Source organism: Zootoca vivipara, chromosome 11 (genome assembly GCF_963506605.1).
Source record: "Zootoca vivipara chromosome 11, rZooViv1.1, whole genome shotgun sequence".
NCBI classification, from domain to species: Eukaryota; Metazoa; Chordata; class Lepidosauria; order Squamata; family Lacertidae; genus Zootoca; species Zootoca vivipara.
The window spans coordinates 60,747,074-60,773,199 of record NC_083286.1 but is presented as its reverse complement, the minus strand read 5'-3'; the positions used below and the strand labels follow the sequence as shown (position 1 = coordinate 60,773,199).

General features: G+C 47.6%; 3 protein-coding genes across 4 annotated transcripts in view; 1 reads left to right on the top strand and 2 right to left on the bottom strand.

Moving 5' to 3' along the window:
• The window catches only part of UBAP2 (ubiquitin associated protein 2), a 76,608-nt gene extending 59,973 nt beyond the window's left edge, over window positions 1-16,635 (top strand). For both annotated transcript variants that reach the window (XM_060280390.1, XM_060280389.1), the window contains exons 22-28: window positions 6,280-6,358; window positions 7,771-7,985; window positions 10,663-10,762; window positions 13,038-13,145; window positions 14,216-14,283; window positions 16,020-16,211; window positions 16,445-16,635. In XM_060280390.1, the coding sequence (XP_060136373.1) occupies window positions 6,280-6,358; window positions 7,771-7,985; window positions 10,663-10,762; window positions 13,038-13,145; window positions 14,216-14,283; window positions 16,020-16,211; window positions 16,445-16,540 (858 nt within the window). In that variant the 3' untranslated portion in view covers window positions 16,541-16,635. The remainder of the gene's footprint in view (window positions 1-6,279; window positions 6,359-7,770; window positions 7,986-10,662; window positions 10,763-13,037; window positions 13,146-14,215; window positions 14,284-16,019; window positions 16,212-16,444) is intronic.
• On the bottom strand, window positions 413-1,407 carry LOC118077107 (interferon type B-like). Its single transcript, XM_035100482.2, has 2 exons — window positions 1,037-1,407; window positions 413-932 (listed from the first exon to the last, which is right to left on the bottom strand). The coding sequence occupies exons 1-2, from the start codon at window positions 1,360-1,362 to the stop codon at window positions 692-694; spliced, it is 567 nt and encodes a 188-aa protein (XP_034956373.2). The 5' UTR covers window positions 1,363-1,407; the 3' UTR covers window positions 413-691.
• A 4,558-nt stretch (window positions 16,636-21,193) lies between the features above and the next one.
• The window catches only part of UBE2R2 (ubiquitin conjugating enzyme E2 R2), a 54,948-nt gene continuing 50,015 nt past the window's right edge, over window positions 21,194-26,126 (bottom strand). The window contains exon 5 of the mRNA XM_035100481.2: window positions 21,194-24,494. Coding sequence (XP_034956372.1) covers window positions 24,272-24,494 — 223 coding nt within the window. The 3' untranslated portion in view covers window positions 21,194-24,271. The remainder of the gene's footprint in view (window positions 24,495-26,126) is intronic.

Below are 26,126 nucleotides of genomic sequence, written 5' to 3'. Positions count from 1 at the left end.
GTCTAAAACATTCCTCCTTATCTTTTAAAGAGTTTCAGCACTAAACTGTTCTAAGGCTGCACCTCCGCTGCCCTTAGTACACAAGTTAAACATTATGTCTTATCATTAAAAGCATTTATTTCTTTCTAGAGAGAGAGGGAAGGCCTCGGCCCCGCTGCTCCTCTCACATATCTTCTAGCGCCCGTTTTCTAAACAGGCTGAATGACACTAGTAAATAAATAACCTTATAAGTAAAGACATCTATGTTGTGTTTTGGTCTAAGTAGTTTTAAGTGATTCCGAATCTTTCTGTTCTATACATTTGTAAGTCACTTCAATACTTTTTTTTTCTAGAAAGTGAAGAAAGATGCAATAAACAAACAAATACTTAAAATTGTTTTTATATAAAAGTAACAAAAATACATAAATCTGCATCACATCAAATAAATAAATAAATAAATAAATAAATAACACATCTCAAGCTTCATTAAAAAAATAAAACACCTATACAAAATCTGTACATTACATATAATAAAGCCCTTTAGCTCTTCCCGTTTCTTTGGTAAGTTCTGGCTTATAGCTTCCTTAATTTGTCTCTGCGAATGTTTCACAATCCTTAATTTGTCTCTGCGAATGTTTCACAAATATTCGCTGTCAGTTTGTCATTTCTCTGCTCCTCTGACAGTTCCTCAAACGATGGTTGCAGAGGTTTCCTACCTCCTCATTCTCTTTGTCAGTATGTCAACGTACGTGAGTCCTGCTCGGACCTCCTGTTGCAGGCTCTCCCAGGAGCAGGTGCTGCCTCCGTTCCCTCTGAGAAACGTTCTGATCCTTCGAAAATATTTCTTCAGCTCCAGCTTGTTTCTCCGTTCCTCTAACTTCCCCGGTGTAGTTTTTCTTCCTCCGAGGCAACTCTTGAGGACTTCGGTGTGTGCATGCACCATCTGGAGAGACCTGCAATAAAGGAGTGGGAGAGTTTGAAGAGTCTGTCTTTCTGCTGCCCCATCCTATCCCAACCATTAGCACCCACTCCTGCATCATGGAGAGCAGAAACCCACCTCTCTCTCTGTGTGGCCTTCCAGACAGTCTGCAGTGAGTCACTGCTCAAGATGTTGAGGAACCCACGAAGGATTTCGTAGATGGCTTCCGTGGCCGGTTGCGACTCACGTATTTCCAGGATCTTTGTAGGAAAGTTGAACATGGTCGTTTTCTTCAGGCACTCTGGAGAGAACTTTGTGCTCGTCTCTCGCCACAGCTCCAGGCTCTGCAGATTAAATACTTTTTGCCGGTGTTTCAGAAAGTTGCAGTCCAGCGCTGAGACTTGAACAGAAGACAGGAGCACCAGAAAGATGAGCCCTGCATACACACGCGTTTTGATTTCCATGGTGGTTCTCAGGCGGTTTCTGCTGGGGCTCACACAACTTATCCACTTGTGATCCATCTTTGACTATTTGCTGGTCTCCCTGCATCTTCTATTTATCCTGTAGGGCAGCTTTCCTTTCATCATTTGGGTTTTCCAGGTTTCATTTTCACTTTCCACTTGCCTGTTCAGCCATGCAGCTGAACCTAAGGAGCTGGACTCTGATGGGTCCTTAAGGCAGTAACTCCCCCCCCCCCCCGGTAACCCAGGATATAGTTTACATTATTTCCTCCTTCCCACTCCTCAAATTTCAAAAAGACCACAGGGCTATTTGTTTGCCTAATTTGTATACCAAACACACTCCTCAGAGCCATGGAGGCTGGGCATGTATGCCATCCCAGGCCACCCTACCAGGCCAGGAAAAAATCTGATTTGTGAACCTCTTATTGAAAATGGGGGTCTCCAAAAATCACCTATAAAGCTGGAATTTGGTGTGCACAAAGTATGAAGGCTACTGGTTTACAAGGCATACTGACTTATTCATTTAAATGTTTTTTTTTAAAAAAACCCTTCCTTTTTATTGTTTTCTGGTTTGCCACCCTGCACATCTTTAGGCGTAAAGGCAGGATAAAAATCAAATAAATAAATAAAAGCATGCTTTTTTTACATGCAAGTCTTCAACCTCTGCATGTCATTGCCCTCTTTCTTTGCCATTGAGACCTCAGCAGCATGTCTGGAAATAATCACTAAAGGTTGTGTGGAGTTAAGGAAGGAGCAACTCCTCAATTCAAGCAATGCATTTAATAAAAGCATTTTAAACATTTACTAAAAAGATGTTATGGACAGCGTGCATTGATGCAATGCAAGCTTTGGAGGGTTGGAGCTAGTCATTCAGTCTAACAGCTGCAAAAGGCATGGAGAAAAGGTGTGAGGCAGGTACAATGTGGTGGAACTGAGTAAGGGAAAAGGGGAGGCGAGGGCAGGGGAAGAATCTTGGCTGAACCAGAGGGAGAAAGGGGGAGAGACCCTGAGTGTACAAATAAATCAAGAAGAAAGGGGAAAGCTGCAAATTCTGGCTGGAATTTCTGTGGTTTGGGTTTATTTGTTTGTGCGGTGGAGGTGAGGCTTCTAAGCCTATATATCAGATGTGGTTTGAAGGTGGTTATAAAATTGTCCGGGAAGAAAAGGAAACTTTTTAGTTAGTTTGGGGGGGGGGAGCAGTTGGTTCACAGCGTGGGAGAGGGACATGAGGAAAATTCTGAGGCAAGGATGAGGCCCCCTACCCTATTAAAAAGCATTACAGTCATACCTCGGTTTAAGTATGCTTTGGTTTGAGTACTTTCAGTTTAAGTACTCCACGGACCCGTCTGGAACGGATTAATCCACTTTCCGTTACTTTCAAAGGGAAAGTTCGCTTCAGGTTAAGTATGCTTCAGGTTAAGTACAGACTTCCAGAACCAATTGTGTACTTAAACCAAGGTACCACTGTATTCAGAAGAGCGGTTTGCATGGCCCACTAAGATAACAACACAATGAAATTCAAAACATGGACAATTAATTGCACATTTTTTCAGGATCTAATTAAAGCTCAATAATTTAATTAATTCAGCAACATGGATGAACTTGATTCGGTGATCAAGTACGGATAGTTATTTGAACCTCCAGCGCCTGCCTGCTCCGCCTCCCTTTGGCTCTTAGCACCCCCAGGTGCTCCCACAGACCTCCAGGGGATGCTACCTCCCACTTTGGGAACCACTGGATTGGACAAAGGAGCCTTGGTGCCTCTGTGGGAGTAACTTGGAAACAGGGTGGGTTTTTGGGGTGCTAGTGGAAGTGGGAAGGAAGCTCGAAGGTGGAAGGCAGGCAGTGGCCCCTGAAATTTATGGCTTAGTGGGAGCTGGGAAGGGGGTGGGGGAGAAGCAGGAATGTGGCAGGGAGGAGAAAGAATTTGAACTCTCCTGCCCTCACCTCTCAAACCTGACAGGCATTTAGCTAGTATATCACAAAACCTTGTTCCTTGGCTTTTGCATCTACCAGTCACCGAACATTTTGAAGCTGCCTCTTCACAGAGTTGGGCCTCTGCTCTGGCAACTCCCCCCCCCCCCGCCCATCACCATTGCTTACCACTCATGACTGGTTAGTGGGGCTCCAAGCTTATTACTATCCTGTTCCTTTGAAGCAGAGGCGCCAGGAGATGAGCCTGGCACCTTGCGCATAAAAGGCACATGTGTCCATCTGCACCCTCCTGGCCAGCGGCTCATTTGCCACTGCTTCCCCCTTTTTTTGCATCGCATCTTCGCACAGCATTCTACCCCTGCCTTCCTCCGCTGCCCATGAAGGTTGAATCCCACTTGCCATGCCTGGCGTATTTTGTTAATATGCAGCATTTACACATGGAAGCTGAAATAAACAGCGTGTAAAGGGGTTCAAGAGGAGGCGGTTAGGGAGGAGGGGGCTGCCAGGTTGCTGCAACATTGCCAAAGGGGTGTCTAAAGATCGTCTACTCCACCCCTTCCTTAATGCAGAATTGTTTACTCCTACATGTGTGTTGGGCACACAAACACAGACTTCCCTCATGGGAAGGCAAACTGAGGCCAGGGGCCGGATCTGGCCCAATCACCTTCTCAATCCGGCCTGCAGATGGTCCAAGAATCAGCGTGTTTTTACACGAGTAGAATGTGTCCTTTTATTTAAACTGCATCTCTAGGGTCATGGGTTCGAGTCCCATGCTGGGCAAAAGATTCCTGCATTGCAGGGGTTTGGGCTAGAGGACTCTTGGGTTCTTTCAAACTCTATGATGACATCGGTGATGGTGACGCTCAAATATTTGGGGCGGCTTTCTTAAATGCGTAAGCTGGGTTTCTTACCTATTGTATGGGCAGTGAATAAATCCAGGGTCACTAGCAAGTCTGAAATGGAAGAAGCTGGAGACCAAGACAGTATCCCAGCCCTTGGTCGTCTCATGAGTCATTGAATGTGTTCACATCCATTGTCTCCCTCCTCTCAAGGGCTCAGGTCAGATAGGTCATAGCCCAGCTACCCTGCTGTGGAAGTTACAAGAGACTGAACCCCAAATTGAGAAGAAAGGGGGGGAGGGCAGCCCATTCAGGTGCAGAAGAGGAACCAGAAATTGAAATTTTGGGTAGGAAGGATCAGTGCTCCCGGGCATTTTTGTAGCCACTCCTGGGAGCATATTGCAATTGTCAGTTTCAGTTTGGAGAGCTCATGGGTACTTCCCCTCCAAAAAAAACCAAAAACCAAAAATCCCTCAAACATGATTGCATCATTTCAGTATCAAAATGTAGGATTTAAACACAAACAGTGCAGACATCTGGATGACCTTTTGCACCAGCGACATTTTTTTAAAAAAAGAGTTTTTGCTGACTTTCGTTATTCGTTGCATCGTGACCTGCCAGAAACCAAAAATTCCAACCATGGTAAAACTACGAAAGTGGCAAATTGAGATGAGCCAGAAAGGAATGTTTTAATAGTTAAACAAATGCCGAAGTCGTCTTGTGACTTGTAGAAAAGTGCTAATGCTGGGTTATTTCGGTTTACGTCCAGTCTTCTGAAATCTCTCCCCCCCCCCAATCAAAATGTGTGTTAAAGGAGCTGTATGCAAACAATTATGAAGCCGTTCTGTATTGCTGTGGGTCGAAGCTGTGTCCCCATCCTTATTTCCTTGGCTGCGAGCCATCCTTCTCTGTTTTGGAAACTAGAAAACGGCAAGGGGAAATCCAGCTGAGATATCGAAAGTAAAGTTGGCCGGAACCAAAAATAGGCAGGGCTACTCCAAATATGGGCACAGAAGGTGTGGGCTGACATGAGATGTGTCGCTTCTCAAAGTGTTTTGCTGCTGCAGCCAGAGAGCCAGAGGCATGGGGATTAAAAATAAAAATGGAATTCATCTTCTTGAAATATTTTTGGGTTGGATATATCACTAACTGTCTAGGAAACATAACCCTTTAAGAGAAGTAACATAACTTGATAGATGAATGATAAAAGGAGAGAAATAAGAAGTAGCAAATGAAAAGTATACCAGTGCCCCTGTGGCAATGTGCTAAAATTGAGGGGCGGGGGCCGATGACACATTCCCATGTTAGAAGGATGACTGATAACTGTTTGGGAGAGCTGGCACCCATGGGAAAATTAACCAATATTGTGAAAGTGAGAGAAGGCAAGGAATCTAACTATTTATTGAAAAGTGGAGCATTTTCATTATGCACTAATGTAATAAAACACAGGAAAATATCTACATACCTTGCTGAAAACAGTGTAAGGACTGGTACGGCATATTTGTATTTTCTTTTTTGCTGCTGTTGCTGATGATTTCTATATGCTAATTATTCACAGAAAAACAACCCTGTACATTATTATGCATACACATATTTCTCTCTCTCTCTCTCTCTCTCTCTCTCTCTCTCTCTCTCTCTCTCTCTCTCTCTCTCTCCGCGTATAGATAGATATAGAGCAGGCCTCCCCCAAACTCGGCCCTCCAGCTGTTTTGGGACTACAACTCCCATCATCCCTAGCTAACAGGACCAGGGGTCAGGGAGGATGGGAATTGTAGTTCCAAAACAGGTGGAGGGATGCCTGATATAGATCATTTTGTATAATGTATTGCACAGTATGTACATTACATTTTCTCTGCGGCCTGGAAAAGCCTACAAGACAATAAGTGTGCTGCTGTTCTTGTTTCTTAACCCTTGATTGGTGCATTGTTTGTGCTTTGGTGGAAAAGACACTTTGGCCGTGTTCAAATAAATAGCTGCTAAGGAGTAGCCCCGTGTGGGGCAAGATGCATGTCAAGGACAATTGTTTATTTTCCTTGCAAAGTGCTCTGCCTTTGCTGGCTGGTGACACTGAACAGAAGGCTGTGCAGAGAGACCCTAGCTGGCCTCACTGTGAATCTAAACAGTGCTGATGTTGATTTCTCTTCAGGATTACTACGGAATTACATTCCCTGCTCCAGCAACCTTAACGGGCAGAGAGGGGAGCCTTGCTAACAACCCTTACTCAGGTGAGTCTGGCTCCCAAAATGTTGCCTGTGGCAAATGAAGAAGGTGATGCTTTGCTCATTGTGGCTGCCAGGTTTGCTGGATCCATCTTTTAGGAATAAAAGTATGTATACACCTGCAGAATTCATGCTGCCAAAGCTATGACAATATGGACATTTATTTTCACGGGGGTGGGGAGGGGCATGCTTGTGAGCTTGGTGGAAGCATTTATTTATTAATTTATTTTATTTATTAAATGTATATACCACCCTTCATCAAAAGATCTCAGGGCAGATTCACAGCATCTTTCTGGCCAGTATTAGGAAGACAAGGGATAGATCACTGGGCTTGATCCTGCTTGGCTACAGCACTAAGATGAATTGAGGGTTGAGTATAGGATGCGTACAGTTAACAAAACTCACCTGTTCTATAAATGCAATTCAGTATTGCTAAATTTATGAAAGCGGAAAGATTGGGCTTCACCCCTCAACAACAACAACAACAACAACAACAACAATTTATTATTTATACCCCGCCCATCTGGCTGGGTTTCCCCAGCCACTCTGGGCAGCTTCCAACAGAAATATTAAAATACACTAATTTCTTCAAGATTAAATGCTTCCCTAAACAGGGGCCCAGGTGGCGCTGTGGGTTAAACCACAGAGTCTAGGGCTTGCTGATCAGAAGGTCGGCGGTTCGAATCCCTGCAACGGGGTGAGCGCCCGTTGCTCGGTCCCAGCTCCTGCCCACCTAGCAGTTTGAAAGCATGTCAAAGTGCAAGTAAGATAAATAGGGACCGCTCCGGTGGGAAGGTAAACTGCGTTTCCGTGTGCTACTCTGGTTCGCCAGAAGCAGCTTTGTCATGCTGGCCACATGACCTGGAAGCTGTCTGCGGACAAATGCCGGCTCCCTCGGCCTGTAGAGCGAGATGAGCACTGCAACCCCAGAATCGGACATGGCTGGACCTGATGGTCAGGGGCCCCTTTACCTTTAAACAGGGCTGACTTCAGATGTCCTCTAAAAGTCTGGTAGTTATTTTTATTTTTATTTTACCTCTGGTGGGAGGGTGTTCCACAGGGCGGGCACCACTACTGAGAAGGCCCTCTGCCTGGTTCCCTGTAACTTGGCTTCTCGCAGTGAAGGAACAGCCAGAAGGCCCTCGGCGCTGGACCTCAGTGTCCGGGCAGTGCGATGGAGACGATCCTTCAGGTATACTGGACCGAGGCCGTTTAGGGCTTTAAAGGTCAGCACCAACACTTTGAATTGTGCTCGGAAACGTACTGGGAGCCAATGCAGGTCCCGGCGGCTGCTCCCAGTCACCAGTCTAGCTGCTGCATTCTGGATATAAGGGCCTCTGGTGGCCTCTGGGTCTGCGCTAGATCTTGAGTTTAGACAGCTACCTGATCTCCCAATGGGGCTTTTTTTTTCTTCCCAGGTGATGTAACAAAATTTGGTCGGGGAGATGCTGCCTCGCCTGCCCCAGCCACCACTCTGGCCCAGGCTCAGCAGAACCAGGCGCAGACTCACCACACGGCTCAGCAGCCCTTCCTCAACCCTGCGCTGCCACCCGGGTACAGCTACACTGGGTTGCCCTATTATGCCGGTGTGCCAGGAGTCCCCAGCGCATTCCAGTATGGGCCCACGATGTTTGTAAGTCACCGGGATGGGGAGCGGTTGCGCCTCAGCTTTGACTTGGATTCCTCTGAAATGGTGCCTTGGAGATTCTTGGGGATTCCACAGGGTGGGTGAACAGACTTTGCGGAGGAAAGGGGGATTTTGTCAGGGTGTGTAGGTTGTGGGTGCACAAAACCACACCCTCTGTGGCAGTGTGATTTGAGAGTCACCAACTTGGGCTGTGTGACCGTTCACCCCATAAAGTTTTCTCCCGGGAAAGCGCTGTGGATGGGATGACCTCGTGTTTGGCATGCCAGGATTCACATCCTCCCCTGGTCAAAGAAGCCCTGCCTGTGTCTGTGGTCTCCTAGAGCTCCTTATTCTGTGGTCACCTTTGGGCAAGGCATTTGCTGCTGTCTCATTCCTGCATTGCAGAGGGTTGTGCCAGATGACCCTTGGGGTCCCTTCCAACTCTATGATCCTAGGATTCCTGTTTGTCTAGATCAGGCATCCCCAAACTTTGGCCCTCCAGATGTTTTGGACTACAATTCCCATCTTCCCTGACCATTGGTCCTGCTAGCTAGGGATCATGGGAGTTGTAGGCCAAAACATCTGGAGGGCCGCAGTTTGGGGATGCCTGGTCTAGATTGCCTATGTTTGTGAGGGGTGACCTGCCATGGCTTGCAAAAAGGCATTGCCATCTGTGCTGTGAGGGCCCAAGCATGTGTATTTCAGCCAGAAAAGTGGGGCAGTTGGTCAGCTTTTTCAAGCCTGGGAATTGTCTCGCACCTCAGACTGAAGCATGAAATTCACTTTAGAATATTTTGGGTTTTTTTTTTACTGTACACCTTCCTCTTTCTTGTCTTCTTTCCACCTCCCCCCCCCAAAAAACCCCCATTTTTTAAAACAGCAGCAGCAATTGCAATGGTGTTGTTGCCACTGGTGTGAGCATCTGTAATTCATGGTGCAGCTTCAGAGCCTGCCATTTGAAGGGGGGAATGTCAGGGGATGGGACAGTCTGTCACAGGACTGTTTTTTGTAGAGGACAGAACTCAGGAAGTGCTGGATGAGCATGCCTGAGGAGGTCTAGAATGATCTAGAAGCGAGTGGGGAAATGCCTGCGAATAACACTCGAAGTTTGAATTCTGTAGAATTTAATGGAATTCAAATTGTAATACGATAAAATGCAATATAAGAAACAAATAAGCAACAAAAATACAATTCAAAAACATGATGAATTTAGCAGAGCATATTACAGTTCCTAAACAGGCAGAAAAATCGTTAAGCGGTCCGTGGGAGATTGGGAACCAGTAGACTGGAAATAAGCAAATGAATAACGGACTCAGGAAAGAACTGAGTTTTGCTGCTGCAGAAAAATAAAATCACCAGTTCAGGAAAGAGAGCTCTTGCACAGACTCTTTCATTTTAGGGATTTGGTGCACTCCATATTAGGTACCTTATATTTGTCAGGACACAGGTTAAGAAAAGCACATCACTCCAGGTGCATAAAATGCTATGTCAGTTTTATTTGCGGTGGGTGCTCAGTTCACGCGGGAAGGTGGAACAGAAGGTGGGAATAATTTTTGCTGGATGTTACTGGGTCCAGGAGGAAAAAAGGATAGATCTCGCAGAAGCTCTTGATTTTAGTTCTTAGGGTTTGGCTGGGGGGGGGGGAGACATCAAACTCCATGCTGCCACCACGATAATGGTTCACACCATTTATCAGGACAAATATATTTCCTAGTCAGATCCAGAAATATTTGTGCACCCACCTTGTGTGCTCTTTCCCTTTTACAAAATTGGTGAGCAAAGCATCTCAGCACATAGATCAAACGGACGTTGGCGATACTTCATAGAATCATTGAGTTGTAGAGTTGGAAAGGACCCTAAGGGTCCTCTAGTCCAACCCGCTGCAATGCAAGGATCTCTGCTAAAGCATCCCTGACAGATGGCCATCTAACCTCTGCTTTAAAACTCAAGGAAGGAGAGTCCACCACCTCTCAAGGGAGACCGTTTCACAGTTGAACAGCTCTTAGCTCAGTGGACCCTCTGGATACGGATTTAATTTGTTCCAGGTGTCCATGCACACCTTGAAAAATCTGTAACCAGAGGCGCCGCTTTTGCACACACACACCGAGCGCAATAGAGCGCTTCTGCGCATGCGGTGAAATCCAGAAAAATACTTCCAGGTTTGCCACTTTCACAACCCGAAGATTCAGAGAGGTCCGTAAACTGAGGGTCCACTGTAGTTGGGAGCTGCCGGCTGGGCACTTTGTCCCCTCCTGTGTGTTCTCTGCTTTCCTGCCTGGGTTGAGCTCTCCCGCTCCCGTTCCTTAGCCAAGTGGCCTGGCCCCTTGAAAATAGAGGTGCCTCTTTGACATGCCCACCAGGTGGCAGTCGAGGCTTCCAGCTGCTGCCAGGGCCGGCCCTACGGCCAGGCTGGGTGGGCGCAGGGCAGCACGGCGCCGGCCCACCGGGAGGGCGCCACGAGCTGTGCCTGCCCGCTGGCTGGTCCGCCGGTCAGCTGCACCCACGGCAACTGCGCTGTGCCTGCCCACCCACTGCGCAGCAGCTCCTGTGGCAGCCGCGTGGCGCCCACCTGCCCACCGCGCTGTGAAACGGGGCGGGAGGGCGCCGGTGGGATCCGGCGCACCACGGCGCCAAAGACGGCCCTGGCTGCTGCCACCTGACTCCTTTATCTGCCTTCTTCCAGGTCCCGCCAGCGTCGGCCAAGCAGCATAGTGTCAGCTTAAACACGGCCACGACACCCTTCCAGCAGGCGACAGGCTACGGTCAGCACAGCTATGGAGCAGGTAACAGGGGAGCATGTGCTGTCAGGTTCTCTAGAATGTGCAGAGCGGGCACAAAACAGCAACAGATGCTGGACCTGCTGTATCTTTTTATTGCTGCTTCTCTTAGTTATGGGGAGAGGACCCCCCGGAATGAGATGCTGCTGCTTCCACCTTCCTCTGGGATGCAGGATTTTGGAGACTTCTATAAAAACTCAGGTAGTGTGGTTGCTGACCTTGAGCCAGACATCTTGGAGAGTGAAGTCAAATGGGCCTTAGAAAGCACTGCTAATAACAAGGCCAGTGGAAGTGATGATATTCCAGCTGAACTATTTAAAATTTTAAAAGATGATGCTGTTAAGGTGCTACACCCAATATGCCAGCAAGTTTGGAAAACTCAGCAATGGCCAGAGGATTGGAGAAGATCAGTCTACATCCCAATTCCAAAGAAGGGCAGTGCCAAAGAATGCTCCAACTACCGCACAATTGCCCTCATTTCACACGCTAGCAAGGTTATGCTTAAAATTCTACAAGGCAGGCTTAGGCAGTATGTGGACCGAGAACTCCCAGAAGTGCAAGCTGGATTTAGAAAGGGCAGAGGAACCAGAGACCAAATAGCAAACATGCGCTGGATTATGGAGAAAGCTAGAGAGTTCCAGAAAAACGTCTACTTCTGCTTCATTGACTATGCAAAAGCCTTTGACTGTGTCGACCACAGCAAACTATGGCAAGTTCTTAAAGAAATGGGAGTGCCTGATCACCTCATCTGTCTCCTGAGAAATCTCTATGTGGGACAAGAAGCTACAGTTAGAACTGGATATGGAACAACTGATCGGTTCAAAATTGGGAAAGGAGTACGACAAGGTTGTATATTGTCTCCCTGCTTATTTAACTTATATGCAGAATTCATCATGCGAAAGGCTGGACTAGATGAATCCCAAGCCGGAATTAAGATTGCCGGAAGAAATATCAACAACCTCAGATATGCAGATGACACAACCTTGATGGCAGAAAGCGAGGAGGAATTAAAGAACCTTTTAATGAGGGTGAAAGAGGAGAGCGCAAAATATGGTCTGAAGCTCAACATCAAAAAAACCAAGATCATGGCCACTGGTCCCATCACCTCCTGGCAAATAGAAGGGGAAGAAATGGAGGCAGTGAGAGATTTTACTTTCTTGGGCTCCTTGATCACTGCAGATGGTGACAGCAGTCACGAAATTAAAAGACGCCTGCTTCTTGGGAGAAAAGCAATGACAAACCTAGACAGCATCTTAAAAAGCAGAGACATCACCTTGCCGACAAAGGTCCGTATAGTTAAAGCTATGGTTTTCCCAGTGGTGATGTATGGAAGTGACAGCTGGACCATAAATAAGGCTGATCGCCGAAGAATTGATGCTTTTGAATTATGGTGCTGGAGGAGACTCTTGAGAGTCCCATGGACTGCAAGAAGATCAAACCTATCCATTCTTAAGGAAATCAGCCCTGAGTGCTCCCTGGAAGGACAGATCGTGAAGCTGAGGCTCCAATACTTTGGCCACCTCATGAGAAGAGAAGAATCCTTGGAAAAGACCCTGATGTTGGGAAAGATTGAGGGCACTAGGAGAAGGGGACGACAGAGGACAAGATGGTTGGACAGTGTTCTCGAAGCTACGAACATGAGTTTGACCAAATTGCGGGAGGCAGTGCAAGACAGGAGTGCCTGGCGTGCTATGGTCCATGGGGTCACGAAGAGTCGGACACGACTAAACGACTAAACAACAACAACAAACATAAAAACTCAATGAAGTTGGTGGGCAGGAGCTCCTTAAGAGTTTGTTGTGATGCCCTGCTGCTCTTGAAAGCATAGGGTGGGGTGAAGGGAGGCAGGAGGCTTCTACGGAACCAGAGTTGCTGATTTAGGCATTTGGCGGGACAGCTCCTTTATTTTTTCGGCTTATAAATGCTTGGCTGCAAGTCGCTCACAGTTCCCCGCAATCCAGTATCTTCCAGATATTTTGAACTTCAACTCCCATCTTCCCTGCCCATTGGCCGCACCAGATGGGACTAATGGGAGTTGTAGTTCCAAGCCATCGAAGGATGCCGGAGACGTGTGGTGTGAGTGGGGCGGTCACCTCTGCATGTGGGAAGCCTTTTGAAACCAAGACCGCTGTTCCATTCAAAGCCAGCGTTAGCGTCCTGGGCTTAAGAGGCAGAGTAAGGCTTGGCTGATCTCAGAGCCACCAGAAAGCAACCCCTGCACAAGATGCGATTGCACAGATGTCGTGGTGCCAGGAATCACGGTTCTTGTGTTTTCCTCCAGGCTACGATGACCTGACGCAGGGGACGGCAGCTGGAGATTACAGCAAAGGGGGATACGCTGGGTCGGCGCAAGCACAAAACAAATCCTCTGGCAGTGGACCAGGAAAAGGTAATGTAGCCATTGATGTAGGTGCCTTTTCTCCTTCTGTTGCATCAGGAGACCCAGAGCAGGGATTTTTATGCACATTATTAACGTTCCATCAGGCTCCCCCTTCAGCTGTCATCTGCAGCCACCGTTCCATCAAGCTGTAGAGGGAGGTAGGATTGCAGAACCTTTTAATCGGCTCTGTTAAAAGACTAGCATCTTTTGGCTTCACCTCTCACTGAAATTTAGATAGTCGGCCACTGGGGGAAGCCCTTTGAATGACTTTGAGAGTGCCTTAGTTTTTGAAATAATTCTATGTAGGCATTGTTTCGTAGTTCCCACTCAGAGAGCTTTCTCCAGTTCCTTCCAGGCTGAAGAGATGCACTTTATCTTTTCTCAGCTAAGTGTTACGAGATTAAACAAACCTCAGCATGCCTGGCTAGAGCAAGAGGTTGAGGAAGACGACCCCCCCCCCTTTGCAGGCAGGATGTGGGAGCTGAATGGCCATTGTGTTCTCTGCTGAGAGACATTTTATTACGTGCATGGCCACTGATGTTTTATTTTACCCCCCTCTCCTCCTGCAGAAGACACAAATATGCATATGACAGGACACACACAAACTTTATGCAAAACTGTGTCCTTTGCCAGTGGTTTGGAGGGCTCAGTCCATGTGCAGATTCTCTTCTCCCCTCTGCTCATGGAACAAGTCGTTCCTCCCCATCTTGGAGGTTGCATTTTGCTGCCACAGCTAGCAGTTGCCTTCCATGAGTCTGTCAACATATATTTTAATTGCAGCTTGAAAGATTAACAGATCCTTCTGGGGTTTGGCAGGAAGAATCGAGCTCAGTGCTCCAAAGAAGGGCGAATATCACCAGTGTCAGTTTTTGGGTGATACAAACAGTGCGGCGACTGCAGGGAACGCCACAACTATACTGTAGAACAGAGCGTGTGTGCAAATTTTTGCATTGCACAGGGCACCCCTGATGCTCGAGAGCCCAAAATCCACCACTGACATCAGCCATGAGGCTTGAGAGATCCCGTTGCCTTTGACAGTTTTGAAATCTCATTGTTCTCTCTTTTCCTCCCCCCCCCAGGTGTTTCTGTGACCTCAAGTAACACAGGTGTGCCTGATATTAGTGGTTCAGTCTACAATAAGGCTCAGGTGAGGAACTGCCATGTGTCTGGCCACTTTTGTGCCTGGGGTTCTGCTTCTTTTGACTCTCCCAGATGTTGGCATTTTGACATCCCCAGTGGTGGCTCATCTTTTGGCTCTCTCTAAGTGCTTCTGCACTGAGACCTTGGTGGGAGTCGATGCCAAGGCAGAGCTGACTTTGCTCTCTTGAAAACACCTGGGGCAGACCCTTTGCATTTAGTCTGGCAACCCTAGCTCTTGTCTGGGCAGCTCATCTGCCCACCCCACCCCCGGACAAAAACGCCGATCCCACAGTTACACCCCTGCCCATGTTTCTGTGCTCCACACATGTGGAATATGATGGTGACAACTCTTGATGTCAAGCTCCATGTGCAATGAAATGACTGTACATATACACAATACTACAGAAATAAAGCAGCAGCAGCATAACAGATAAAACCATGATCAAAGTTCCATGCCTAAATTGGACAAATAAAAATGTCACCACCAGGCACAGAAATGACATCAAAGGGGAGGCCTCCACCCACAGACCAAGTGGCATTGCTTTGAATGTTGCTTCAGCCCAGAGGTGCTTAAACCTTTTTTGGGGGCTGATGGCTGCATGCTCCCTTGGCCAGCCTTCTGGGTCTGCTTGCACACACCTCCTTCCTCAACTGATCTCTTCACGTGCCTCTTCCACAAGGTCCCAAAGGTGGCAGCGCAGGAAAGGGCCTTTTCTGTGGAGCCTTCATTGCTAATAGTTCGGTGCCAGGCAAAAACAGGCTTTTGGCTACCGTGTTTCTCCGAAAATAAGCCATACCCCCCAAAATATACCATACTCCGAAAATAAGCCATAGTGATAGGCAGTTTACCCTTGTAGGTTAAACTGTACCATACTTAATTTTAAAAAAATAAGACATCCCCTGAAAATAAGCCACCATGTGTGTTTTTTTGAAGAAAAATATAATTACAGTACAGTCGTACCTCGGGTTACGACCACCTCGGTTTGCGAACAGTTCGGGTTACGAACTGCGCAAACCCGGAAGTGTTTTCGCCCCGCGTGTGCGACCGCGCGATTTGCGCATGCGCAAAGCGCGGAAATCGCGAAAATCACGCTTTGCGCATGCGCAAAATGGCGGCGCCCATCGCGCTCGGTTTGCGAACTATTCGGGTTACGAACTGCGATCCGGAACAGATCGCGTTCGTAACCCGAGGTATTACTGTATGTGTCTTTTAAAGCTGTGTACTGGGAGGGTATTGTTTTCATTTATTTTTATATTAAAAATGCCCTGTGATTCTTGAAGGATATAGTACAGTCGTACCTCGGGTTACGACCACCTCGGTTTGCGAACAGTTCGGGTTACGAACTGCGCAAACCCAGAAGTGTTTTCGCCGCTCACGCGATCTGCGCAAAATGGCGGCGCCCATTGCGTTCGGGTTACGAACTGCGATCCGGAACGGATCGCATTCGTAACCCGAGGTATTACTGTACAGTATAGAGATTTAATTATTCTCTTTTTAAAAAATCTCCAAGGGGAGGGGGGGAAGAAAGAGGCCTTATTAACCACCCTGCTCATCAAACGATTGACCCAGTAATTGTGGAGGGGGCAATGTACAGCACCTTTTTTGTTTTCCCACTGGGTGGAGCCCTGGTTGTTCCAAATCAAAACTCTGGTTGCAGATAATACTGGTTCTGTAATCGGGGTTCGGAGAGAGTTCCCTTTCTGTGTGTCGAAGCATCTTTTCTTTTTTTCCTTCTTGTGCAGACTTTTGACAAGCAGGTATTCCATGCTGGTACTCCGCCCCCCTTCAGCCTGCCGTCAGCCCTGGGATCTGCAGGGCCCCTGAACCCTGGTGCTGCCCCCGGCTATGCTCCAGCTCCCTTCCTGCACATCTTGCCTGCCCATCAGCAGCCTCATTCCCAGATGTTGCACCACCACCTTCAGCAGGACGGGCAGGTGAGTTGCCCTGCGGGGTGGGGGCAGAAATGCCATTACATCGCCCTGAGAGGCCCCTGAGAAGATAAGCGCAAGACTGGGGAAATACTCTGCAGCAGATTATTATTTTTTTGGGGGGGGGGAGAGGAAGTCCCGTTGCACAAATGGAACCCCGAGGGATGATGGGGAAAAGGTGGTCAAACCCAGAGCCCCCTCTGACCTGCCCAACTTCCCCTCCCCTTCTCTCTTTCCAGGGTGGATCTGGTCAACGCAATCCACCAAGCGCCCTGCAGCAGAAGTCTCAGGCTACCAAAACCGCCTATGGAACGTCTCCATACTGGACAAATTAACCCAACACAGGAGGAGGAGAGGGAGGGAGGGAGGGAGGGAAGACGGCAAGTAGCAGCTGCCCTCCCCACTTCTCAGACTCCCACACCTGCCAGGAGACAATCCGCTAGGAAGGGGGGGGGGCAGGCTTGAGACAAGGCAACCAAGCGCTCAGCCCAGGCAGGGCAGATCCACCTCCCCTCCTTGTGCGCGCGACTCCTTACCTGCTTCCTTTATGATTTGCTGTTGTATGTAATATATTTATGTATGTATTTGTAAATGTAATAGAGCCTAATGGTGGTTTCTGCATTTTTTTTGAAGCCTGTTTATTTCCTTCCTTGGAGGTAGCTTGGACACAACACTTACCCTTTCTCTGAATTTTTTGTATTTTTCTGAGGATTTTTTTTACATTTTCAAAGGACACAGCGTGCCATTTTCTTTTCTTTTTTCCCCATTTTGGACCCAGAGGCTTGATTCAAAAGCAGGTCTAAGCTCAGGCGAGTTCGTCAGACTCACAGGAAGAACCAGGTGCTGGGTTTTGTCTCCTCCTAGCTTCATACCTGACATCTTGCTTTCTGAAGATTACAAGGAGCTGCCTTCCCCCCCTTCCTGCCAGCACAAGGATTTAACATTCACGATAAGTCCCATTGCAGGTTGCAGCACCACCCCTTTTTATTGAGTTTTTAAAACACAAAAGCTACTAACCACTGTTAGTTTTTGCCGCCAGCGCATACGGACTCTCTATCACATCCCAGAACTTTGTGTCTGCCAATTAGGCACAGCAGTGTAGCTGTTCTGTAAATAAGAAAGTGTGAAATACTGTGTTTTGTAACTTGGCCTTTGGCTTCATGCCACAAACCTGAACTGGTTTGACAAGAACCAGTAATGTCTCCTCCTGCCCCTCAATTTTGGGGGTGGGGGCAGGGAGATCAGAGGGGTGCTTGTGGGAAGACACCTAATTCTTCCTGCCCTACACCAATACAGTGAATGTTTTAGAAATTTCATTTTTTATTGGCCTGAACTCCCACCTAATAAAATTTCTGAGCGTGTCAGTAGTGTTTGCAGAATCAGTTGTCAAAAGTCTTCCCCTCCCACCATTACCCTTAGCAGTTCTTAAGAGCTAGAGAACCATTGACACACTCTGGCATCCTATTAAGTCTTCGAGGGGCCACAAGACTCCTGGTGGTTTTAATCTTTAGCAGGTTTTCATCCTGGGTTGCCAGTGGGGCACCAGATCAGAGTTATAGTCCTAAATGTCTGGAGAGGCAACAAATTGAACTCTGGACCTCTACTGTAGCTCAAAATGGGTACATTGGGCATTTATTCTACTTTCGTTGTCTGGGTATCAAAATACTATGGAACCTTTGAGCAAGGAAGGGTAAGGAACATTAAAATGCATTTAATTTTTCATCACACCTAAGTCCCCTCTCGTTGCCTTACCTATGTTTTATCACACCCAAGTCCCCTCTCGTTGCCTTACCTTCCTCTATAGCAGGTATGACTATTAACCCATTCAGCCTACCAGTCTACTCTTGACCAGCAGTCTTGCACACAGAGGTCTTTCCCATTACTTGGCTGCCCAATCCTTTTAACTAGAGATGAAGTCCAGATATTCCTCTACGACCAGGAAGGATGCAGTTCTGGAGAATGCATGCATCCCTATATTGGGCATGTGGAACCAGTGGCCCTGCAGATGTTGGGCTTCTGATCCCATCAGTCAAGACAGATTCAACAGTTGGGGATGATGGGTGCTGAAATTCCGTAACATCTAGCAGGCTGCAGGTTCCTTACCCTGCTAAAGAGGGTTTCTTTTTAATTATTCCTGTTTTGCAGGTAGGAAGCAAGTAGAGAAGGAAGTTTTATGTTAAGAAAGCTTATGTTCTTAACCAGCTGGGAACTAAAGCACTAAACTCTAGCTTTTATTTTACAAAATGCATTGCAAAGTGCTTCCGGGTGCTCAACAGCGACACACCCACCCCCTTTGCTGGAATTAGGCTTGAACATATGCTACTTGGGGTGGTGTGGGGGTCAATAGATAGCTGCTGTCAAACCTAAATGACATGAGGGGAAGGCCCCATGGGGTTGCATCCAGTCTCTGGGTCAGCAGTTCCCCACTCATTGTAGGTTAGGCCCGTCACTTCTTCCCCAGCATAAGGCTCCCTCTTACCTATGTTTTCACCTTTGCCTGCCAATGCTCCTTGCAGTGTCTTGGGTGCAAAATCATGCTGGTAAATGGAGACATCTGCAATTCTAAAATGAGGAAATTTGCATAGCTTTTTATTTGTACAATTTATTCTCAAGAGGGAAAAAAATCAGGCTTCCTTAGCATTCTTTCTGACACCTGTGCTCTGTCTGACCTGCCTTCTGCACATGGATCCACTAAGGGTCACACACTTCAGTACTGAAATCTACTGAAACCGTTTCAGTTAATTTCTGTTTAGAATTTTAACCCACTAATGCAATCTTTAATTCCCTAAAGTGCAGCCATTCGTTTTTGTAACCTCACTGTTACACAAAAGACGTTTTTCCATACTGTACTAGATGCAATCTCTGCCTTTCTCAGAACATAAGATAGCAAATTTCTATTTAGGCACATTTTCAATTTAAGTAATAATTTATGGGCAGATCTACCTGAATTTATTTAACCAGAATAAGGATTTCAAATAGCAGCCTACTGGTGCCTTGTGTGGGAAAACCCCTCCTGCTTAGGATGTTTACCTTATGAGCCATCACTTTCCCAAGTTCCGCTTTCGCCTGCATTTTATTCCATAATTTTGGTTTACAGCAGTATTAACCTTGGAGATGCTCTCTTATCAAAGCACACAATGCCCCTCTAATCCATCTCATGATGCAGGTTCTGCCTTCCACAAGCTTATGCCATAATAAATTAGTATTTAAATGGGCTATGTTAAGATGTATGCAGTTTATCCTACATAATTGCTCAATACCTCAATGGCAAGTTTAGGTGGTACTTTTAAGGGAAAACATTTCTTTCACTTTGCACCAGAATAAAAGGAAAGGTAACACCAGTGCCCTAATATCTTTTTCCGCTGTCACAGAGAAAGCAACTGTTGGGCAAAATCAGAACGTTTATCTCCTGGGTCAAGGGAAAGGCAGTGTAGCCAGAACCCTCTGCAATTATATAATCACAGCAGCAGGTGTTGCGGACTGCTAGGCTACAAACCACGTTTCCAAAAGCAAGGCACGTGCATTACTAGCCCAGTCCTGAGGTTGCAAAGGCATAAAATGGATCGTTCATGCAGCAAAATGCCATTTATATCATAGAATCGTAGAGTTGGAAGGGCCATGGGGGTCATCTAGTCCAACCCCCTGCAATGCAAGAATCTATAGGCTTCCATACACCTATACCGATTGGCAGGCCAGCTTGTGTCTATGGAAAAGGAAGCTCTATTCTACGTATCTTGGAGCAACTGCCAGTAACGATGGGCTGGCACTGCAGGATTCTTAGCCAAAGGCCCATTGAAGCTACTTGAAAGCTTGCCATTTTTGTGGTTGAGGGAAGCATAGGGTTATAATACTGGACCTAACCACATGGGCATGTTCTCTTAACAGTAGGGCCATTCTCAAAGATTTCTTTAAAAGACCAGTGAAGAAACTTAAGAGACATCCACATCTACTCATTTAATTTTAGAAAAATACCCGAAGAACATGAAGATGTCAACTTAAAAAGAAAAAGTTTTCTTTTATTACAATTCTTATAGGGGGCCAGTAAAGAGACTGTTCCTTCTGAAATGGCAAAAAAAACCCAAAACCTGAAAGCATGAGCTATCCTGGTGTGACTTCTAATATCCTGCTATAGCCTTCATGGCACTGAAACATTTCTTCCTAAGTAGAAGTTGCCCAATAGCTCCTACCCTTTGCCTGTTTTTCCTGTTGTGCTATGGTGCACATGGCAGGTGGTTTGATTGCTTCAATTTCCACATCTGTTGAGTTCAGAAAGGGTTCTGGCTGATATTTGTGTGTCAGCTGTTCTGCAGATTGCTGAAACCAATGCTACCCTGCAGGCCACAACCTGCAGGGGAAGCTGAGGGATGGAGCACGCTCCTGGGTTTGCTCTTACCCATTTTCTCATGAAGGCAACACCCACCCTTGGAGAGGGGGAAAAATACAATTGAAGAGCACTGTACTATTATGGCATGAGCTAGTACGCACTGCTGCTACCACTTCACTTGGTACCTGCTCCATCAACATGCAAACTCCAGCTGCACCAGGTGGGTTCAGAATGCAACATCTGTGGGCAGGGGGAAGCAAAAAAGGGGTTAAATGGCAGAAGCTTCCTTGTGTGTAGCCCCATGCGAGTGAGCAGAGAAGTGCTTCATAGACCCCACACCTTATTTTGTGTTTTAGAAATACATGCAGGGAAAACACATGGCTGAACATGCACGGAAGGGACCTCTCCACTCCTAGAGAGACACGTCTGAAGTGACAACAGGAGCCACTAGAGAGAGGGCTCTCGTCTTTTGTCACAGGGAAGGCCACATTCTGGTTGTTTCCAGGCGATCACTTTTGCAAACGAAGAAGCAAGTGGAGCGTGCCGGGGGAGAGATTACAGGAGGCCTCACCTCAGCAGATGCTGCAAAGGGTGTTGCGAGAGCCCATCATGTGAGACATGTAAGCCAGTGTTAACTAATAAAGGTGGCTTTCGGACAGGGAACTAACAATAGAGGTGTACTTTATTTCACATTTTATTAGTAGACAGATGTGCAGGGGGGGAAACTAAATTACCAAAGGAAAGGGAGACAAAACACAAAAAGAAAAATATGCATTAGTTAAATCTGGTTTGGTACGTTGTATCAACCAAAGTGGGCGAGGAGAGGGAGGAAGAAAAACATCCAGGATTTTAGCACTGAAAAAAAGAACATATCAAGATAGAATTCTAGTGCTCCCTGCTGGTTTCAGAAGGATTTAAGAACTGCATCTGAATTGGTTTCTGAGTTGGAAATGTAAACGCAGACATGGGTGGGATAGGAGAGAACCAGGCGACCAACCGCTGGCTCCAGTAAACATTTGTCCTCAATCTCTTTAAGTAGCTTGATAGTTGCATGTTGGTAGGTTGGTTGGATCTCACGAACAAGGAAGCCAGCAAAGTCAGCAGGCAGTGACATCATGATGGGTTGGGGAGAGTCTGCCTGGCCAAGCAAAGAGGAGAGCACAAACTCCCAGAACAGGTGCTCCCCACCCCCCACCCCCAAAAAAGTGTTATGGCAAGGGGAGGACAGAGGTATAATAATGCATCTCACACCACCAAGTTTGAGAATACAAGTCACTGGAGAGCATACAGTGAAAACGGTCAAAGTACAAGAGAAAAATAGCTGAAAGACGCAGTATCCTCATTTCAGGTTGAGCCAAGAGCGACAATCCACTCCTCCCTATCATCACCCAACTCAGGACAAGGAGCCACCCACAAGCCTAAATTTGAACAAAAAATGGTAACTTTCATTGGTTGCCCTGTTGGGAGAATTGGTGGCTGTACTTGCAGTGCCCATCCACACACACACACACCAAGTCCTCCAAAGCGTACACACACACACTCCGGATTGTCTTATGACTGGTTGGGAAGGGCTATGCATTTCAGTTCCTCTGTTTACACTCCAACTGTGCCCAGCATCATGTCCTCTACCATCTGGCCTAGCTCAAGTCCCCACATATGAACTCCATAGCAGCAGCACCAACAGCTAAAATAGTCCGCCACCCTCCGATCACAGCTGCAATGGACTCGGAAATCCTCGCCCCAGGCAGGAGACTGAATGATGAGCTGCCCATGCAGAGGAACCAACAAGTATCTGCTGGGGGCTGGGCCACCACGAGAGGTGTGTGGGGGGCACTAATCAGTTCACAAGGTCTCCCAGAATGCACAGCTATAAAGCAGGACCTAAAGTCCAGCAATAGGGTCATGGTGAATACCTGGGGTAACTCATCAGACCACCTCCAATGGAACTGGCTTGCTCCCTTTCCTGTAGAACCAGAACGTTCACAGCAGGGATCCCAACATTCAAGAGGGAAGCTGAGCTGGAATGGGGGCAGAGGAATCTGCCACGATGGGGACCACTTGGTTTCTACCTCTCTTCTTGCGGTCGTCTCTCATCACAGAGCTTCCCTTTCCTCAGTAAATTCAAGGCCTAGCAGAAATGTTACAGGAGCGCCACAAAAGCTACCATACAGCCAATACTTGTCTACTGAACCCACCACCGTTGCAGGAAGTGGCCACGAAGCCCTCATTAACCCCCAAGGCTGTGAGCAGCTAACTTTCTCCACTGGAACATTGTTGTGGTCTGAACTTCTACACAAGAGCCGTCTCCCAGGATGGTGGCCGCATTTCAGGACAAGCATCGAGGGCAGCAGGCGAGGCTGACACAATTCTCCGTAGCAACATAATCTCTCCACTTGGAATGCCACCGTGCAAGCAAAGGGAATGTTTGCATGTGTCTAACTCATACTGGCTCATCCAGGCATTTAAGACAAGGTGTGTCTATGGCCTCCGGTCTCTTTTAAGACAACCAAGGTTAAGCAATTAGAATCTGCCTCCGAGAGTCTGATCTGGGAGCCTGGAAGCCCTCAAGAAATCCTCCCCAGACCCAAGGACTGTCCCTGCCAAGGCCCAGCCCCCCCCCATCACCTGGCAAGAACGCCCTCCCATAGACAGCATGCCAGGCATCCATCTGCCTTCATGGCGTTGTGATCCTTCAGCATCATGCCCCAGCTGGGACTCAGAGAGCGCTTGCCTGTGCTGGGGCCCCCGCAGGGAAGTGGCAGGTCACAGCGTTTCAATTACCTTTGCCCAGAACTAAGAGGCTGCTGGGGCTCTGCATTCGGAGGGACCACAGGAATAGCTGCCAGCATTTATCCCCTACTGATAATCAGCAACTAAAAGGGCTCAGTGGGACAAGAATACAGAGAGTTTTGAAGTGTTTATTGGAAGGTTCATATCACAAGACAACCACCCTCTCCCCACCCCAAATCTCTGGGTGGAGGGGAGTAAGATCCTTCCCCCCAACCACCCCTCCGTCCCCATCCCCACACGCACTTAGCAGAACTGAAATGGAATACTGGACCTTTCAGCGCCAAATCTTGTCAAGCTCAGTACAATGGAGCTGAGGCTCTCTGTCCAACACCTTAGAAAAGGGGGAGAGGAGAGAAAAACCACCACCACAAGGCTAAACAAGTGCGCACGCGGCCATCGTCAACGGAGCAGCGGCAAAACCTCAGGAAGTGCTCTGCAGCAGATTTGCAATTTGTACTTGTCCCTGTTTAAATGCAGCTCGCGGGGAGCAGCCCCCCACAGTCTCCGGCGTTAAATACATTAAACATCTTGATCAAAGACTGTTTAATTCAAGATCCTAAACACAGAGCAAACCTGTTTCGAGTCAGGTTGTGAATGCTCCTGGAAAAGGCGTCAGGGAGAGTGAGAAGGGGTGTGTGCGGAAAGAGCATCGCTTTCTTCCTTTCCTTGAGAGAAAAAACAAAACAAAAACCCAGAACACAAGTGACGGGGGATGGGGAAGAATGCAAGAATGGTGACGTTCTGCAGAGGGGCTGCCTTCCAAACAGAACAGGAAGGGGCGGCGGGAAAGACCGAGATCCATACAACAGGAGAAAGCAGGAGGCGCGGGCTTGGTTGGTATCCGCCCCCCATGTATATATGTATTTTTTTGCTGAACTGTCACTAGGTTACCGCTGCTCCCCACCCCCTCTGGCACAGCAGGCGGAGCGGGGCGGGGGCCGGAGGGAGCAGGTCACGACTCCTCGTTGCCAGAATCGTCGTCGTCGTAACAATCGGCGTCCTCCTCCTCTTCCTCATCCTCGTCGTCAATGTCATCGTCGTACAAGTCGTCATAAAGCAAATCTGAGCTGTTGTCACTGGAAGGCACTTTAGTTTTGATGCAATATTCCGCCAGCGTGGTAGGAACCTTCACCCCGTCCTTTTCCGCTTCCGCCTTGGTGGCCTGGACTTGTTTCCTGGGAGGTGGGAGAAAGAAAGGTGCCACACAGTTAGGACTGCCCACCAGATGGCCATGGGAGGCAACCTTGTCTTCAACAGGCCTTCGCTGTGTGCACCCCAACGGCACATCCACCCAGTTGGCCCAGGGCAGAACTAGGAGCCCCCTCCCTGCTTGCAGGGCAGAAGGCAATAATTTAAGCAGAGCCTGCTGGATCAGGCCAATGGCCCATCTAATCCAGCCTCTGTTTTCACAGTGGGCCAACCAGATGCCAATGGGAAGCCAGCAAGCAGGATTCGAGCGCAAGAGCAGCCCTCTCCTCTTCTGTGATGTCCAGCAACTGGTGTTCAGAAGCATTATGCTGCCTCCTACTGCAGCATAGCCATTGTGGCCAGTAGCCGTCAATAGGGCTCAGCGATTTTGTCTGATCTCCTTTTAAAGCCATCCCATTTGGTGGCCATCACTGCCGCCATAGTTTAACTATGTGCTGCGTGAAGAACCTGTGCAAATCTGTGCCACATTTTGAGAGCACCAGACATACTTGACAGCCCCTCTCTGCTCTCCTGCCCCCACTCTCTCCCTTCTGTGGCTGGCCGTCTCATGAACCCCAAGGTTGGCATACAGGGAAAAGTAACGGCCACTGAGTCAGACAATGGTTCTGGGGCACAGCAGGTCAGGCTTCAGCGGTACTGTCACAGGATCCCTGGCTACTGCCTCCAAACTCTGGCTGTGTAAGGAAGCTTCTACAGCGGGGCTAAGGGATCTGTCGTCCCCACCCCCACCCCACACCCGTTGCTGTAGTACAACTGCCATCATCCTGGACCACAGACTGGGAACCAGCAAAAGCTGGAGGCACACAGGATCTCCACCCACTGCTCCAATATCTTTGTTTTTCCTTAGGGAATTGTTTTGGTCTGATGGTGGTGAGATTTTTCCTCCAAAAGCATTTTATTTTTAAAATCTGGTTTAAATAAAAAAAATATCTGATTTAAATAAAAAATATATCTAAAAATCATTGATTTTTATCCACCCTGGTTCACAGAACACAGAAAGCGTGTTAATGCTCTTGTCCATTTGCCTGGTGCCAGCAAAGTCTCACTGGCTTGACTGGACTTATCGGCCAGAGATGGAGGGAGAAAGAAGAGGAACAGCTTCCCCTTTTAGGCTTAGGTGCACCGCAACTCTCTGGGAATTTCACATCGAGCAAGGAGGTGAAATTGCAGGCAAAAAGGAAGAGGTATCGCAGGCAAAAAGGAAGAGGTATCTATGGAGGTCTCGTACACCCCAGGTAGTGTGGTTGCTGACCTTGAGCCAGACATCTTGGAGAGTGAAGTCAAATGGGCCTTAGAAAGCACTGCTAATAACAAGGCCAGTGGAAGTGATGATATTCCAGCTGAACTATTTAAAATTTTAAAAGATTATGCTGTTAAGGTGCTACACCCAATATGCCAGCAAGTTTGGAAAACTCAGCAATGGCCAGAGGATTGGAGAAGATCAGTCTACATCCCAATTCCAAAGAAGGGCAGTGCCAAAGAATGCTCCAACTACCGCACAATTGCGCTCATTTCACACGCTAGCAAGGTTATGCTTAAAATTCTACAAGGCAGGCTTAGGCAGTATGTGGACCGAGAACTCCCAGAAGTGCAAGCTG